Below are 16,200 nucleotides of genomic sequence, written 5' to 3' on the forward strand. Positions count from 1 at the left end.
CCGGGGGATCTCTGAGTTTGAGACCAGCCTGCTCTACAGAGTGAGTTCCAGGACAGTCCAGGGTTTCAGAGAAACCCTGTCTCAAGATAATAAAATCTGGTAGAAGAAGAGAACTGACTCCACAGCGGTGTCCTTTGATCTTCACGTGGTGCCGTGGCATGCATATGCCTCAGTGCACACACTGATAATAACATACAAATTTGAAAGCCGGAAGCATCTGGAAAGAATACTGGATCCCGCGTCAGAGCATGAGTGCTGAGCAGACCTGGCTGTGCGCACCTGCAGCCCAGCCATCCGGGAAGTGAGGGCGGGGACCAGGGCTCAGGGTCATCCTTCACTCAGAACAAGTTCAAGGGCAGCTTGGCAGAGTGAGATCACACGGTGCTTTTCACATACTAGCCCCCGGTTCAGTCCCCAGCACCACACTAACAAAACCCAACTTTTCCTTGCACGTACAAGAAAGTGCGTGATTTTAACTTGTGATCCCAGAACCAGGGAGGTAGAGCTTGAAGGATTATGAACTCGAAGACGGCCCCAACTGCTTGGCAAGCCCCTGACTCAAAAAAGTCAAGGGCTGGGCTCTAGCCAGCCCTGTGGTTAAGGGCTTCCGCAAGGGGCACAAGATCTTGCAGTACCACCAAGCAAAGACATGAAAAGCGCTGTGATATAGCTTCACTTCTCTTGAGTGAGTGGGGGTTAGCTAACAGTGGACACTGAGTGTGGAGGAGGGACAAAAGTGACGGCAGCTCATGGGAGGGGGTGTGCTTCAAGTGCTGTCACAGTACTCCCAGTCAGTGGCCTGAAGAGGTTAGCTTTGATCCCGCCTCCCTCTCCAGGTTAGAGACCAGCAAGCTATAGGCCCGAGAAGCTGTGGTCCTCCATCCTTCGGGCAGCTAGAAAAGGCATCGTCACATCCTCGCAGGGTCCCACGAAGAAAAGTGGAGCGCCCTTGCAGCCTCAGTGTGGGGCCGTCAGGCCACTCCACATACAGTCTGTCAGCCAGAGTAAGTCTCAGGGGAGGACAGGGGCAGCTCCCTGTCCAAGTCCCTCAGAGGCCGTGGGCCCAGGGAGAGCTGGGATGGAGCCGAGCTGCAGCTGCTCTGCTGTGATGAAGACCGCTAATAGCATCCAGGAGTGGTGACGCTCACTCCCCTGATGCACAGGTCTGCCTTTCAGTGCTGTAGCAACCCCATGACCATGTGGACACAAGGCCCTGGTACAGTGGCTTTTGTGTTTAGATTTTGTTATTTCTTTTCCCCCCGTGTATGTAAATGCATCACGTTTGTGAATTATATGCAGAGGCCAGGAATGGGTCTTGGGTCCCCTTGAAACTGGAGTTATTGACGGTTGTGAACCACCATGTGGGTGCTGGGAATCGAACCTGGGTCCTCTGCAAGAACAGCCACTGCTCATTGGACTATCTCTCCAGCCCCTTACATTATCTTTATTATGGGGCTAAACAGTGGTAATTTCCTAAAACAGCTAAGTTGAACAGGTCAGTCAAATTTACTAGAGCTGTCTGCATCAGCATAGCCACAACTGTCCAGTGACGGGGGTCATTGTTTTTTGTTTTTGTTTTGTTTTGTTGTTGTTATAGAGAAACCTGTAGAAAATGCCATATGCTGTGAAAAGCAGGTATAAGCCTGAGCAGAAAGAGGGCCAGTGAACAGGGCAGTGGGTGCCCTGTCAGGGCTCCTTACAGCAGAGGGGCAGGCGTACCAGAGGCTTGTTGCTGGGTTTTGTTGTGTGTTTGTTTAAGACAGATTTCTCTGTGTAGCCTTGACTGTCCTGGACTCACTCTGTAGACCAGGCTGGCCTCTAATTCAGAGATCCACTTGCCTCTGCCTCCCTGAGTGCTGAGGTTAAAGAAAGGCCTGTGTAACCACACCTGGCTATTGTAGTTTTAACAACAATAATAATATTATTATTTCTGGGGCCTGCAAGATGGCTGCAGGCACAAAGGCTGTCAAGTCTGACAGCTGTGTTTAACCTTCTGATGTGCATGGAAGAAGAGAACTTACTCCCAAGGTGAATTTACTCCTCTGACCTTCACACGTGTTGTGGCTTGTGCATATACACAAAATAAATAAGAAATATAAATGTGGGGGCTGGAGAGACGGCTCAGCGGTGAAGAGCATCAGCTGCTCTTCCAGAGTTCAATTCCCACCGCCCACGTGGCAGCTCACAGCTTTCTGGTCTGTAACTCAAATTCCAGTGGATCTGACTCCCTCACACAGACATATATGCATGCCCAACACCAAATGTATATAAAATAAATAAATTAAAAAAGAAGTATATTTTTAAGGTACCAAGTTACATGTTAATATTTGATAATGGCTAGCTAGTGGCAATAGAAATACTTTACTAATATCCCTTTTTTGGAGGTGGGGTTTTCCTGTGTAGCCTTGGGCATCCTTTGTAGACCAGGCTGACCTCAATCTCTCAGAGATCTGCCTGCCTCTGCCGCCATGAGTCCTTGGAGTAAAAGTGTGTGCTCCTTTGCCCAGTGAATTTTCCTTTTTTAAAAAAGAGTTTTGTTTTGTTTTGTTAGTGTGTGTCCCTACATGAATGTGTGTGTGCCATATGAGTTTTAAGTGCCTTCGGGGACTAGGAGGCACGTGACCCCTTAAAACTGGAGTTAGAAGTAGTGAGCTTCCAACTGTGGGTGCGGGGAGCAAACCTAGGTCCTCTGTAAAAGCCGATGTGCTTCTAACATCCGAGCGCTCTCTAGCCCTGTTCTCCCTTTTGCTCTTTAAAATACTTCGTTTTAAGTAAAAACCTTGTGGATTGTTTCTGCTGGCCTCTGCTGGCTTTCTTCCATTTCCAGGTACCCTCAGTGTGGTCCTTGTCCTGTGTCGAATGTTTGATGACCACACACTGTTTGTGGTTGTCCTCCTGCCAGCCCTTACATTAGAGTTGGCCCCAGGGGCTCCTCCTGGGACTGAGCTTTCTGTCGTGTACAGGGAGCTTCAACACACCGTCCTTAATCTTCCACAGAAAACTAACTGCCTTTGATTCAAGGAAGAAGGAGCTTTTCAGCACGGAGAAAGCGCTCCTTGCTAGAGCTCACTTCCACCCTGTTTTCTCCAGTCCAAGGTTGGCCACTTGAGCGTCAGCAGCTTCGGTCACGGTTTTATGTCGGCGTCTCACTGGTGGTTTTGGCCTTCACTTTAGGGTCACAAGGTAACTGCAGTAGCTCCAGGTTTCAGGTCCCTGCTGGACGGGCCAGAAGTATAGTGTTTCTTTTTGTCCACTCTGTCTATTGTGGTAGGAAATCTTCCCCACAAGTCCCCAAGAGATACCCTCCTAGGAACTTTTGACCTGAATTGGGTCCCATGAAGCACCGCTGAGCCCATGCTCGCCGCATACTGGGCTCAGGCATACCTTCCCCAGTTGAGCCACATTGTACAATTGGACAGAGTCTGGGTGCCCTGGTAGTGAGGGCTGTGCCTGCAAGTAGGGTGCCATCTGTGCCTACCAGACACCTACCATGAGGGAAGGAGCCATTTGGAAAGAGCTGGTCCACTGGGTGCTAAAGTAGGACTCCTTGTGGCACTCCGTCCATGTGGCCTGCCACTGCTTTGCCTGGGTTGTGTAACCACGTGGCCTTTCAGACTTAGGGTTTGGACAGTTCTTCCGTGTAGGTACAAGACATCCTCAAGCAGAAACAGACACAATTTTGTTTTGTTTTGTGTCTTTTTTTTTTTTTTTAAGGGTTTTCAAGTTGGGGGTGATGGTGCAAGCCTTTGATCCCAGCACTGAGGCAGAGGCAGGATGATCTCTGTGAGTTAGTTTCAGCACAGACAGATTAATAGAAAGAACCTGCCTCAAACAAACAAATAATAATAATAACAAATAGTCGATTTTGTTCACTAGGTAGGAAATACTAGAGTGGACACAGTGTACTTGTTTGGCGGGCTCAGGCTTGGCTGCTTTTGCACTATTGAGAATTAAACTTCAGGCCTGCCACATGTTGGACCAGCATTCTGCACTCTCTCTGTGCTCTCTGTGTCGTGGGAGATGAAGGGCAGATCCCTACCCGTGTGAAGAGTGTCATTTACTAGAGACTCTCTGGATCAGAATCTGACCTAAAGATGATGGATCAAGTGTGCACTGCTGGGACTGAACTTGCACACGTCCAAGTCAGGTGCCCGAGGCAGGTGCTGCCAGATGCTGCTTTGGCGCCTGTCCCAACCTGCATCGAGGTCGTGTGGGTGGTAAAGATACCCGCATTCACACTGCGGCAGCCCTGGAGACTGCACAGTTGAGAGTTGCCATCTGGGAGCTGAAAGCATGAGCTGACGAGAGGAGGGGTCCCAGAGGACCCTGCCATGAAGAGCCCTCCTCCGTCAGCCTTCGGCCGCACTGCAGTCTGTCTGTCCGCACTGCTGTGTGTCGCTAGGGATCACAGCCAGTCCTCCTGCTACACATGCTCTGTACCCAAGAAGCCCCTCAGCCCTCTTTTTCCTTGTCTTCGCTGTTGCTGGTTTTTGGCAGGGTGACCCAGGTTGTCCTCAAACTCAAGATAATCCTCCTGCCTCAGTCTCCTAAGTGCTGGAATTCCAGGCATGAGTCACTGTGCCTGGCCTCTGACATTTCTTTAAGGGGATTTCCTCTAAGAAACTTAAGTTCCAGCTTTTAAAGCTGGCAAATAGGAGAGTGTTTCTGTGTTTTCATTTGTTTGGGTTTGCTTGCTTGTCTGAGACAAGGTTGCCCCGTGTATCCCTGGCTGGCCTCAAGCTCAGGAGCTAGATCCGCCTGCCTCGGCCCTCAGGTGCTGGGGTTAATGGCCTGAGCCAGCATGCCTGCTGCAGCGCTGCCTTTGATTGATGAATTGGTGGCGGGCGGACTTTAGATTCTGTCAAGTATATGCCCCACTAGTTTAAAAGTAAAGTAAAGGGAGCAGTAAAGTGTTAACTTTTACAAGTTGAAGACTAAAGTGAGGCTTTTTCTGCGCAGTGACAGCACTTTCTGAGCTGTACTGCACTTACAAGAACACATCTGTGTCACCCTGAAAGATGCTTTTCGATGACTTCCAACTGCTCCTGACAGAGTGAGCCACGCCCGCTGTTGCTCAGTGCAGAAATTCCTGTGGCTACATTCAGAGCTGACCCTGCTGATGAGCGCTCTTCTAGCACGCCTGAGACTCTGGGTCCCATCTCCTCGACACACAAACTAGAGGATCATGCCTATGACCCCGGCCTGTGGGAGGTGGAGGCAGGAGGGTCAGAGTTCAAGGTTATCTCAGCTATACAGGGCCAGCCTGGGTGGGCTAAATGAGTCCCTGACTTAAAAAGTTACTGTTTGCCTCGTCAAAATTGTAAGTTGAGGGGCTAGAGCGGTGGCTTGGTAGTTAAGAGCCTTGTTGGGCTTGCAGAGGAGCGAGTTTCAGCTTCCCAATGCCTGCTTGGCAGCTCACAAGAGTCTGTACTGCAACTCCATCAGAGCTGACCCCTCTTCTGACCTGCAGGCCCTAGGCACTAGGCACTGCAAGTGTTCATGTACATAAAAATAGTAAACAGGTCTTTTTAAAGATCACAGGTTGGTTTGTGCTTTTAGTTTGGAGCTCATTCCATTGCTAAGTTTTTGACTTGAAGAAACGTGTATATTAACAGATGGTGGCCGCCCGGGAGAGCACGCCGCACGTCAAGTGATGGCTTTTGCAGCTCCCCTACCCAAGATAGAGACCTGCGGCTTGTGTTCAGGCTGCCTGGGAGCAAGGCAGAGAATGAGCTGGCTTTCTAGTTGGGCTTGCCAAGAGCACAGCTTTGTTCAGGCCACTCCCTGGCTAGCTCATGAACTAGCTGACTTGGAAGAAAAATCTTTGTTGGAAATTCAAGAGAGCAGTTTGTATAACACAAGAATACCAAAAGCCACCATAGGTGACTGGATAGAAAAGAATAGACTTGAGACAGATAACAGGTTAATTTCAAAATACAAGTCACCCAGGAATCTTGTCGTTTTGTTTGTTTTGTTGAGACAGGGTCTCCCTAGGTGGAGCTTGCTGTTGTGGAACCTGTGTAGACCAGGCTGCCCTGGAACTCACAGAGATCCGCCTGCCTCTGCCTCCTGAGTGCTGGGATTACAGGCGTCCACCATCGCCAGGCTGGAATCTAGTCCTTTAAAAATCAGTCTTTTTTGTTTCTCTTAAGAATTTTAGAAAACACGCCTGGAGAGCGGGCTCAGCAATTAATCGTGCAAGGTCTTCCGGAAGACCCGAGTTTGGTTCCCAGAACACACCACACACACGCACACGCACGCACACGCACACACCATATAGACATAAATTAAAAAGTTTTAAGTGAATAAACAACTATATAAAGAGGTGGGAGATGTGGAAACCAAAGTAACATAGTGGAAGAAGAGTTAGATGTGGAAACTGCTCTGGACTTGGGAAAGCCAGTGAATTGGAATGAAGTGAAATGTTCATCGCTCATGAACCCAAACAGCAATCAGAAGGGCCTTGGACAGAAAGAGTGTGTATTAAGAGTTTGGAAGCAATGTTGGGTGGTCGAGGCAGAAGTAGGCTGATCGCTGAGTTTGAGGCCAGACTGGTCTACAAAGTGAGTCCAGGACAGCCAGGGCTACACAGAGAAACCCTGTCTCGAAAAACAATCAAAAAAGAAAAACCACAACAAAAATAAAGAGCGTGCTACATGCGCTCTGCATCACTTTGTTAGCCATCAAGATGCCCGTCACTAGGAGAAGCGTGTGGTGGTATTTCATTGACTGGCTGTTTGCTGGGTCCTGAGGCTTCTGGACTCTGTTGCAGCCTCTTGTACACAGGCAGCCAAGGACGTATCAGTTCTCATTTTGCTGTCTGTCGTGGACCATGTTTGTACCCCAACCTGGGCATTGCTGTCCCTCTGTCATTCACCTTGTTTCCTGGCTCAGCATGTAATTGTGGCATGGTGAATAAATGAATTATCAAAATGTTTTTGGTATATCTTCACTGGCCTTCATGAGTCAACTGTTTGGCAAACTCTTCAAGAGTGAGAAAGACTGGAGAGACTTGAAGGGACTCTCCTGCGACCACTCTGGTTGTGACATCCCCTGGAGCTGGAGTTCCAGGCAGTTGTAAGTCACCAGACATGGGTGCTGGGCCCCAAAAAGGTCTTCTGGAAGAGCAGCCCGTGCTCTTAGCCACTGAGCCATCCCTGCAGCCCCCACGCCCCTATTTACAAGACTATGGGAAAGCTCTGGGCAACGTAGCAACTCACTGTGTTCATTCTTTCTCCTTTCAGGCTGGAGTAAAAGGGACATTGGGAAGATTAGTTGGAATTTTTGAGGTAAGTCTGTTAGGTCTGTTCCTTTTGTTCTAAGACTCATTAATAGCCTTGTTGTCCTGATCTTGGAAGGGGCCTGTGTGTCTCCCTGAATGTCAGAACGGGCAGCACAGTAGACTAACATTCTCTGCTTTTCTTCTTTTTTCTTTCTTTCCAGATAGGTTTTCTTTGTGTAATAGCTATGGCTGTTCTGGACTTGCTCTGTAGATCACACTGGCCTCAAACTCACAGAGATCCACCTGCCTCTGCTTCCTCAGTGCTGGGATTAAAAACATACACTGTCCCACCCGGCCTCGGCTTTTTTGTTTTGTGTTTGTATGGATTCACGTGTGTACATGGCCCGGAGCCCCGAGGACAGCTTCACGTGTCGTTCCTTAGAAGCCATCTACCTCATTTTTTGAGAAAGGGCCTCTTACTGCCATGCTACCCTCCTCTTCCAAGGTGAGAGGAAAGTAGAATAAAGACAGGAACAGTGCGTGTAAAAGGAGGTTTCAGGAGATAAAAAATGGGAACAGAGCCAGGCGTACTGGCTCAGGTCTGTAGTCTCAGCACTCAGGAGGCAGAGGCAGGCAGATCGCTGTGAGTTCAAGGCCAGCCTGCTCTACAAAGCAAGTACAGGACAGTCAACGCTACACAGAGAAACCCTGTCTCGGAAAAACCAACACCCCTTCCCCCACCCCCCCAAAAAAGAACTGGGAACAGAGAGGCGCAGAGTTAGTGGAGTCAGAGGATGCAGGTCTGGGGCTCACCAGATGGGCTAGGTTGGTCCCAGAGATCCCCCGCTCTCCTACCCCAGTGCTGAGATTCCAGGCTTAACCTCTGTGCCCAGCTTCTTATTACGTGGGGTCTGGAGTTAAACTCTGGCCCCAGACATGTAGAAAAATTGTTTATGCCCTTTCTGCCATTCCTCCTGCTCTTCCAAGGTGAGAGCAGACAGGAAGAGTGGATGTAGAAGGAGGTTTTAGGAAATGAGAAATGGGGGGTAGAGGTCAGCAGGGAGAAAGTGCACAGGCCTTACTCAGCTCACTTTGATGATCGTGGTGCACACCCACATTCTGTGCACGCCCTTCCTCCAAGGCACCGTATTCCTGTGACATTGTGATTAGGGGAAAGAAGCAAAAGAGTGTAAAGCTTGGACCTGAAGAGTCTGTTAAGAATGCTTGCCAGCTGGGCATGTTGGCACACACCTGTAATCCCAGCACTGGGAGACAGAGGAAGGAGGATCTCCCTGAGTTCAAGGGCAGAGTGGTGTACATAGCAAGTTCTAGGACAGTGACGGCTACACAGTGAGACCCTGTCTCAAAAATAAAATGAAGCATTTGCTGTTTTCACAGAGGACCCACACCTACCTCTGATTCCAGCTCCAGAAGATCAGACACCTTTCTCTGGGCTTCACGGGCACATGCACACGCATGCACACAGACATATTTAAAAAGAGAAGAAATCTGTCCAAAGGGCATGCCCTCTCTGTTCTGGTGGAACCCCCTTTGGGCAAGCAGCAGAAGCAGAGGGCATCATGTCCAGGCTCCCTGGGCGGGGCATGGGATTGTATGTTGAAGCATCTTAGCCCACTAAGGAGAGCCTCTCCCTGTTCTCTCTGTGCCCTTCAGAACCAGGAGAGGAAGCACAGGACGTATGTGTACGTGCTTATTGTCACGGAGGTGCTGGAAGACTGGGAAGACTCGGTGAACATTGGTGAGTCACTACAGGGCACGGGGCAGCTCCCTCAGTCGTGCCCAGACCTTGCCCAGCCAGGAGCCAGCTGGGAGCGATGCTGTGAGGTGTGCTGGGTAAGCCAGCACACACCTCCTAAAGCCTAGGACGTTAGCATGTGGAGGTCTAACAAGCTGGGGCTGGGAATAGGGCCACAAAAAGTAGAAATATTTGTAAGATAAAATCGCATCCTCCCCAAAATGGCTCTACTGCTATACTTTTTAGATAAAGATGCTTATGTTTTGTACCTGTCCTTGTCACTCAGCTTGGCAGGAGCCACACCTGGTTTTTAGGGTTCCGTTGCTTTTTAGTGCCCAGACTAGCCTTTCCTTGCTTCTCAGCATTATTCAGTGTTAATTCCAGTGAGAGCATCTAAAGCGCAAGAACTGAGTCCCTCAGCCTTGTCACTGTGTCTCGCGTGGCTGCTCTTGACTCCTGCCTAGCCTCCGGAGTGCTGAAGGGGCAGCAAGCCCCATCCCACCCAGCTCCCCATTGCTCTGCTGGGTCTGAAATGTAGATCACAGTGATCAGCGCTGCATTTGTCTCTGGCGATGCTAACTGCCTTCATGGTGCTGTAGACTGTACTCCTGATTAAGTGGCCGGAGCCAACGGTCTGCTTGGAGAGAGGGTGTCTGTGCACCAAGGCCCTCCTCGGAGTAGGAAGTAGACAGTAGATGTGACTCACCCTTGTGTTAGGCTATCAAAACGTAAGAGCAAGCACTCAGGGAGGCAGAGGCAGGCTCATCTCTCTGAGTCTTGAGGCCAGCCTAGTCTACAAAGTGAGGTCAGGACAGCAGGGCTAGGGGCTATGCTTCTGTGGTAAAGCTCTGGCCCTATGCAGGGGTTCTGGGTTCTTTTCTCTGTGCTCTGGAGGGGCTGGCTGTGTTGTGGGAAGCTCTGCAGTGACAGAGCTGGAAGCCGCCCTGGGGGTTAAAGCAAACAGTGGGACCACGCTGGGACCAAGCTGGGTCTTGTCTTAGAGCCTGAGGTTTTAGCTTGGTGCTAGGGCATTTGCCCATTGCACATAAGGCCCAGGTCCTGTCTGCACACATACAACCTGTCTATATATACACATATGTGCCAAGGTAGATGTAAGTTAAAAATGCCATTATTTATAAATGCTGAAATGGCAGGCTGTCAGCATCCCTGATGAGGGAATGGTTAAATGCCAGCAGTGTGGTCTGATACATGGCTTGGGGCCTAGCTCTTTTGCTGTTGTTTTTTGAGACAGGGTTTCTCTGTGTAGCCTTGGCTGTCATGGAGCTCACTCTGTAGACCAGGCTGGCCTCAAACTCACAGAGATCCTCCTGCCTCTGCCTCCCAAGTGCTGGGATTAAAGGCGTGCATCACTGCCTGGCTGGGGCCGCGCTCTTAAATCAGGCTTTCTCTTTAAATATTTCTCCCTTTTTATGTTTATGGATGTCATGTCTGTGTGTATGTCTGTGCATCTCATACATGCCTAATGCCCACAGAACCAGAAGAGATGTCCTCAAACCAGAGTTAAGGAGAGTCGTGAGCCACCGTGGGCGCTAGTAGCTGAAGGCAGGTCCTCTGGAGGGATGGCTAGAACCGCTGACCCGTCTCTTAGTTCCCAAGTTTCATTTTTATAATACAAAAATTTACTTAAGAAACAATACAAAATTTAAAACAACCGACTCTAATTAAAAACATTTACGCCTTGGTGGCTGGAGGTTAATAGTCATGGCTATTCTTCCAGAGGACGTAGGCCAGATTCCAGAGTCCATGTGGCGGCTCACAGCCCTCTGTGGCTTCAGTTCCAGGAGCTGTGATCCCCTCTACTGGACTTCATGAGCACCAGGGACACATGCGGTGTGCACACCACACGGACAAAACAGTTAGAGTGTAACAAAGTGAGTCTGTTAAGAAAGAAAAAAGCAGACTGTGTCACACACTGACACCAGCTCTTACCCAGGAGCTTCCTGTGATGAGGAAGTCAGGCCTGTGCACTCTCCATCTTACAGATGAGGACATGGAGCATGAGGGCTTCGTCACTTGACCAGGGCTCCCCAGTTCTTTGGGGCCAGTGATGTGCTTGGAGCCTAGCACGCTGACTTGATGGCCCTGCTGCTGGCCCTGCTGGCTGGAGTGTGTGCTTCTCTGTACTGTTGAGAGGGCAGGGCCCATCACCGAGCTCACTCCGGCCCGAAGACGGTGTTTATATGAGCTCCACAAGCCGGTCAGGGTAGTGTGCACCCTCAGTCCCAGCACTCAGGAGGCAGAGGCAGGACCACCTGAGTTCAAAGCCAGCCTGGTCCACAGAGCAAGCTCCAGACAGACAGGGCTACACAGAGAAACCTGTCTCAAAAAATAAAACAAAACATGAATTTTAATAAAAGTTGACTCAAAGTAGTGATTTGTTTGTTAGGTTGCATGTTTTTTTGTTGTTTGTTTTTCTTTTAAAATAATAATTATTTATTTTTATGTATACAATGTTCTGTCTGCATGCAGGCCTGCATGCCAGAGGAGGGGACCAGATCTCATTATAGACGTCTGTGAGCCACCGTGTGGGTGCTGGGAATTGAGCTCAGGAGCTCTGGAAGAACAGCCGGGGCTCTTAACCTCTGCGCCGTCTCTGCAGCCTTGTATTTTCTTTTTCTAAATGAGCACGTGTGGTGTCTATGTCGAAGAAGCGTGCCACTGCATGAGTGCAGAGTCAGAGAGCACTGTGGAGTCAGTTCAGCGCTTGGGCCCAGTGCACCGGGCTGCACAGCCATCGCCGGTACCTCTGAGGCATCTCTCCGGCCCTCTCTTTTCAACGGCAGATCCATCACTTGTACATTTTTTTAAAACTAAAAGGATAGTAGGTTATAAGTCAGCCTCCATGACCCTGGCAGTTAACGCTGGTTAATGTTTGCCAAAGGTGAAGAGGATGGACCTTCCTTGGAGATGCAGGCCGATGGTGCTCAGAGCCCTGGAGAAGCTGCTGTGAGCAGTCTTTAATCTGGGGGCCCAGACCAGCCGGGCACTGCAGTGGGCTCTGCGAAATATTGGAACCATGTGGAGTCTGGCTTTGCTTCTCTAAGGAACAAAGCGTGCTGAGAAGCACTGCTCTGGGATGTGGGGTTGAGGTCGGCTCTCTTGTAGCCCAGGCTGGTCTTGGGTTCCCTGAGTAACCAAAGATGACCTTCAGTTCCTGATCCTCCTGCCTTACAGAGTGCTGGGGTCACAGGCCCCACAGTGGCCACAAAGCCTGCTGCCTGCTCTCGGAATGGTCCTCAGTGCTTCCGCCTGTGCTCAGTTCTTCCCTCTTCTCCCCGCAGGAAGGAAGAGAGAGTGGTTTACAATAGAAGAGGCCATAAAGGTGCTGCAGTGTCACAAGCCTGTGCAGGCGTCCTACTTTGAGACGTTGAGGCAAGGCTACTCCGCCAACAATGGCACCCCTGTTGTGGCCACCGCCACGTACTCCAGCTCCATGTCAGGCATCAGATGACTGCAGACTTCCTGTCAGAGCAGGAGAGGGGAAACCAGACTGAACTGTGGCTCTCCTCACCACCCCCTCACCTTCCTACGCCTCCTTTCACCATGGTGGGCAGCGGAGAGGGTACACTGAGGTGCCGCTGTGGGATGTGGAGTGAGGTGGGTGGGGTGTGGCGTGGTGGGAACTTTTTTCTCTTTTTCCTGAGGGTGGGGACTGGGGTGTAACTCCTGAGTACTTTCCTGCATGCTCCGTTCCTCCCTTGCTCACCCTGCCCTCCAAGAGAGGGAACCCACTCTCCCCTTGGGTTCTGAAGCGTGCCCATTTGCCTCATCCCAGCCTGGCCAGATATTTTCTCTGATTTTTTTTCCATTAAAAGAAATCCATGTGAGATGAACCTTTCTAAGAATCTGTCCTGTAACGTGCTCTTGAGTCCCGTAGGTTGGCCACGTTCCCCTCAGGATGCATTTGTCCACGCATTATATTCTGACATATGGTATGTAAATAAGTGGCTTAGAAAGAGGGTCTTAACTGTTCAGTTTTTCAAGTTTTGTTTTTTCTTTTTTCATTTTTTTTATTCCAGATATTTCTGGGTTTAACCCCCTCCCCCCTTTACATGTTTGTTTCAACGCTAGTGAGTAGGCAGGCTTCCCTGTCCTCCATTCCCAGCTATGGCAGGCTTAGCCACCTTCTTCACGCTCCTGGGACCCTGGCCTTGTCTAGGCTGTTCCCATGCCAAGGAAAACAGAAGGGAACCTGTTTTCTTTTCTGTTACCAAGCCTGGAGAAGCAGTGACAGAAACTGAACTCTGCCCTCTATGCCCACAGTCAGCTTTAAACTGGACACCTTCACTGTCCCAGAGACTGGGCCGTCAGGCACCGCATCTGCCCTGCTGCCTGGGAATTTTCCCGTAATGCTATTTATTGCTGACATGGCCTCTCCTACCCTTGTATGCCTTACACCACGCTGGCCTGGATGTGGCCCCATGCTCCGCAGCCATCCTGTGCAGTGCTGTCCCTGTGCTGAGAGGCCCCACCGAGGCCCGAGCATGCGCCAGGGGCTCGCCCAGAGCATGCTCAGTGCCCAGTGTGGAAGGTCATCTGTAGAGGGGCCCACTTGTGACCCCTGGCTTGCTTCAGGCTCCTGTCACTGTTTCATACAGGTTTTGTGCTGAACTCATCTGCCAGTTGTGGTGTTTAGTTGGGAAGTAAAGGGTCTCGGAAAGAGCCTTCAGCAAGGGGGGTGAGAGGAAACTGACTCCTGGCTTAGCGTGGGAACTTGGTACTCTTTGTGGCATTGCCTATGTTGAAACGTAGCCAAGATGTGACGTTAAAATAGTACTTCTCTTTATTTAAAAACTAATAAATACTCAAACTTTGAAACATTTTTTGCTCTTTGCTCCACTTAAGAGATAATATGTGGTGACCCGCGCCATCAACGCTCAACACTTTTTGGGTATCAACTGGTAAACTTTAAGTCGCACACTTCTCATTTGCATTTTGTCCTCCAGTGTCGAAACACCGATTTCCGCCAAGTGTGGGTGGGTGGGGTGGCAGGGCAGTCATGGAATGCTCTCAGACTTCGGGGCAGCACCTGTGGACTTGAACCAGAGACTAGCTTGCTCCGGAGTGTCCCCCTTGTAAAGTAAAGCCCTGCCGCCCACTGCCTAGAGCTTCCTGAAGTTCTGTCCCCACGGAGAAGAAACACCCCAAACGACAGTCCTGTGCATCAGCCGTCCCGACACTACGCAGCCTGACTCTGCCTGGCAGGAGGCAGCTGTGTGGAGGAAGGGGTGCTCCCTGCACCTGCGTCAAGGCTGGTTTTTGAAGTCACTGGGTCAAGAAAGCAAAATGTGCCAAGTCTTTTTCAGTGGCTTCAGTGGCCTGCATAGCAGGTAGCGGCAGAGGCTGGGCCCCAAGTTCAGCTTAGAGAGGCCAGCTCGGAGCAGCACCAGTCTGTACTCTAGTGCTCTCCCCTGCCAGGAGGAGTGGGGCTGGTGTTTTTCCCTCCTGGCACCATCAGCACGCTGGCATCGTTGAGTCCTTTTGTGATAGACTGGTTAGACCCACGGTCTTTAACGTGGCGAAGAAAGTAGAACGGGAGAGTGAAAAACAAACTACCCCGAGTCCAGACTCTGCCATCGACATCAAGGCGCTGCCGATTTCCTCATGCTTGCTTCAGCCAGGCTTGCTGGGAACTGCTTCCCGTGCCGGGGCTCAGGCTCACGGTACATTTGCATGTCCTAGATTCTGTTGCTACTGAAACACCCGTAAGAGTCCACCATACTCTTAATGGGGCAGGAAAAGATAGCGCAGAGTGGTTTTGGTTGTTTATGACTATTGACATTGGGGAAACAACAGTGAGATCATGTGATCTTCTTGAACCGGGAATTAATTCTGTGCAAACCAGCAAGAAGCCTAGAGCAAGTTTACAAGCTCAACATTTGGGAGGCTGAGGCAGGAGGATTGCTGCCAGGTAAGGGTCTCCTGCGCTCCATAGTCTGGGAGAATGAGAGAGAATATTGATCAGCCTGTTAGATTTTTCTGTAGTAGCGTCCCAGAAGCTGCAGCTGGTCAAGCGAGAGCCCTGATTTCCTCACACAGGCCGAGGGCTGGACAGTGGAGCAACAGTTGTGCTGCCGCCCTGTAGGTATGCAGGGAGGAAGCTCCTTCCGCTGCTCTTCCTGGGTGAGAGCTGGGGGTCGTCGCCATCCCGGGGCCTGCCACAGGGAGGCCTGCTGGAGGCCTCACTTCCTGCAGCCCCGGGGAGCAGGCTGAGTCATTTCCCCTGGGAGTCAGTCGGTCAGTTGTTTGTAAAACGTAGCTGCACGGCCAGCCTTCTTGGTGGCAGAGATACTGTGCGTGCATTAGTTGGCCTGAGGGCCCCTGGGCTGGCTGGGGAGGAGCAGCTTGCAGCTGCCCCTCTGTCCTCTCCTCTTTCTCTGCTCTAACCCTCACTGGAGGCTGGTTCTGCAGCACAGATAGGCCGGGCCCTTGTTCCTCTGCTCTCCTCATTTCCCATGTCTGTTCTGTGCTGGCCTACACCTTTGTTAGAGTCTGTCTTCATTTTAGAGACAGCTCAGCCTGAGCCACACTCACTTCTCAGTCACAGCTCAGCCTGAGGAAGCACTGTGATTTTTTTCTTCTTCTTTTCTTTTTGAGATAGAGTCTCACTGTGTAGTCCTGCTTGTCCTGGAACTCACAGTATAGACCAGGATGGCCTCGAACTCACAGAGTACCTGCCTCGACCTCCACAGGGCTGGGACCAAAGGTTTGTACCACCATACATGGCTAAGCAGTGTGTTTTTTGTTGCAGTTGTTGATTTTGTATTTTTTGAGTACACATAAGCATGTTCTAGTTGAGATAAGATGTAGAATTGAGCAGGAGATACATGAAGAAATAACCTCTTCAGGGAAAGGGAATTGGCTATAAGGGACAATACTTCTGTCCACATTTCACAAAATGGCCCTTTTCTTGACGGACAAAATGTGCAGGCAGGACAGTGCAGTCAGAGTGTTGGGAGAACAGGGAAGCCATTTGGCTCTTTCAAAAGGTACTTGAAACCCGCTGCCTGGGGTGGGGCCTGTTTCCTCTGCCTCGGGGATGGCCCTTTAGTGAACCCTGTCATTTGGAGTACAAGGCAGACCCCAGTGTCCACAGAGCTCTGTTTTCCGTGTCATTGTATACCACTGTGGGCTGACTGCCATCTGAGAGTGACCCTGTGCTCTGAGCTCCTGGATCCCCTACCCCACTGTCTGCAGCTCT

The 16,200-nt window shown here is 50.5% G+C and overlaps 1 protein-coding gene across 1 annotated transcript in view; it reads left to right on the top strand.

The window, feature by feature from the left end:
* Nudt3 (nudix hydrolase 3) overlaps window positions 1-13,817 on the top strand; it is a 60,026-nt gene extending 46,209 nt beyond the window's left edge. The window contains exons 3-5 of the mRNA XM_055607250.1: window positions 7,245-7,289; window positions 8,897-8,981; window positions 12,281-13,817. Coding sequence (XP_055463225.1) covers window positions 7,245-7,289; window positions 8,897-8,981; window positions 12,281-12,450 — 300 coding nt within the window. The 3' untranslated portion in view covers window positions 12,451-13,817. The remainder of the gene's footprint in view (window positions 1-7,244; window positions 7,290-8,896; window positions 8,982-12,280) is intronic.
* The last annotated feature ends 2,383 nt before the right edge of the window (window positions 13,818-16,200 follow it).

This window comes from Psammomys obesus, unplaced genomic scaffold (genome assembly GCF_907164565.1).
Source record: "Psammomys obesus unplaced genomic scaffold, mPsaObe1.curated_primary_1811, whole genome shotgun sequence".
Taxonomy (NCBI): Eukaryota; Metazoa; Chordata; class Mammalia; order Rodentia; family Muridae; genus Psammomys; species Psammomys obesus.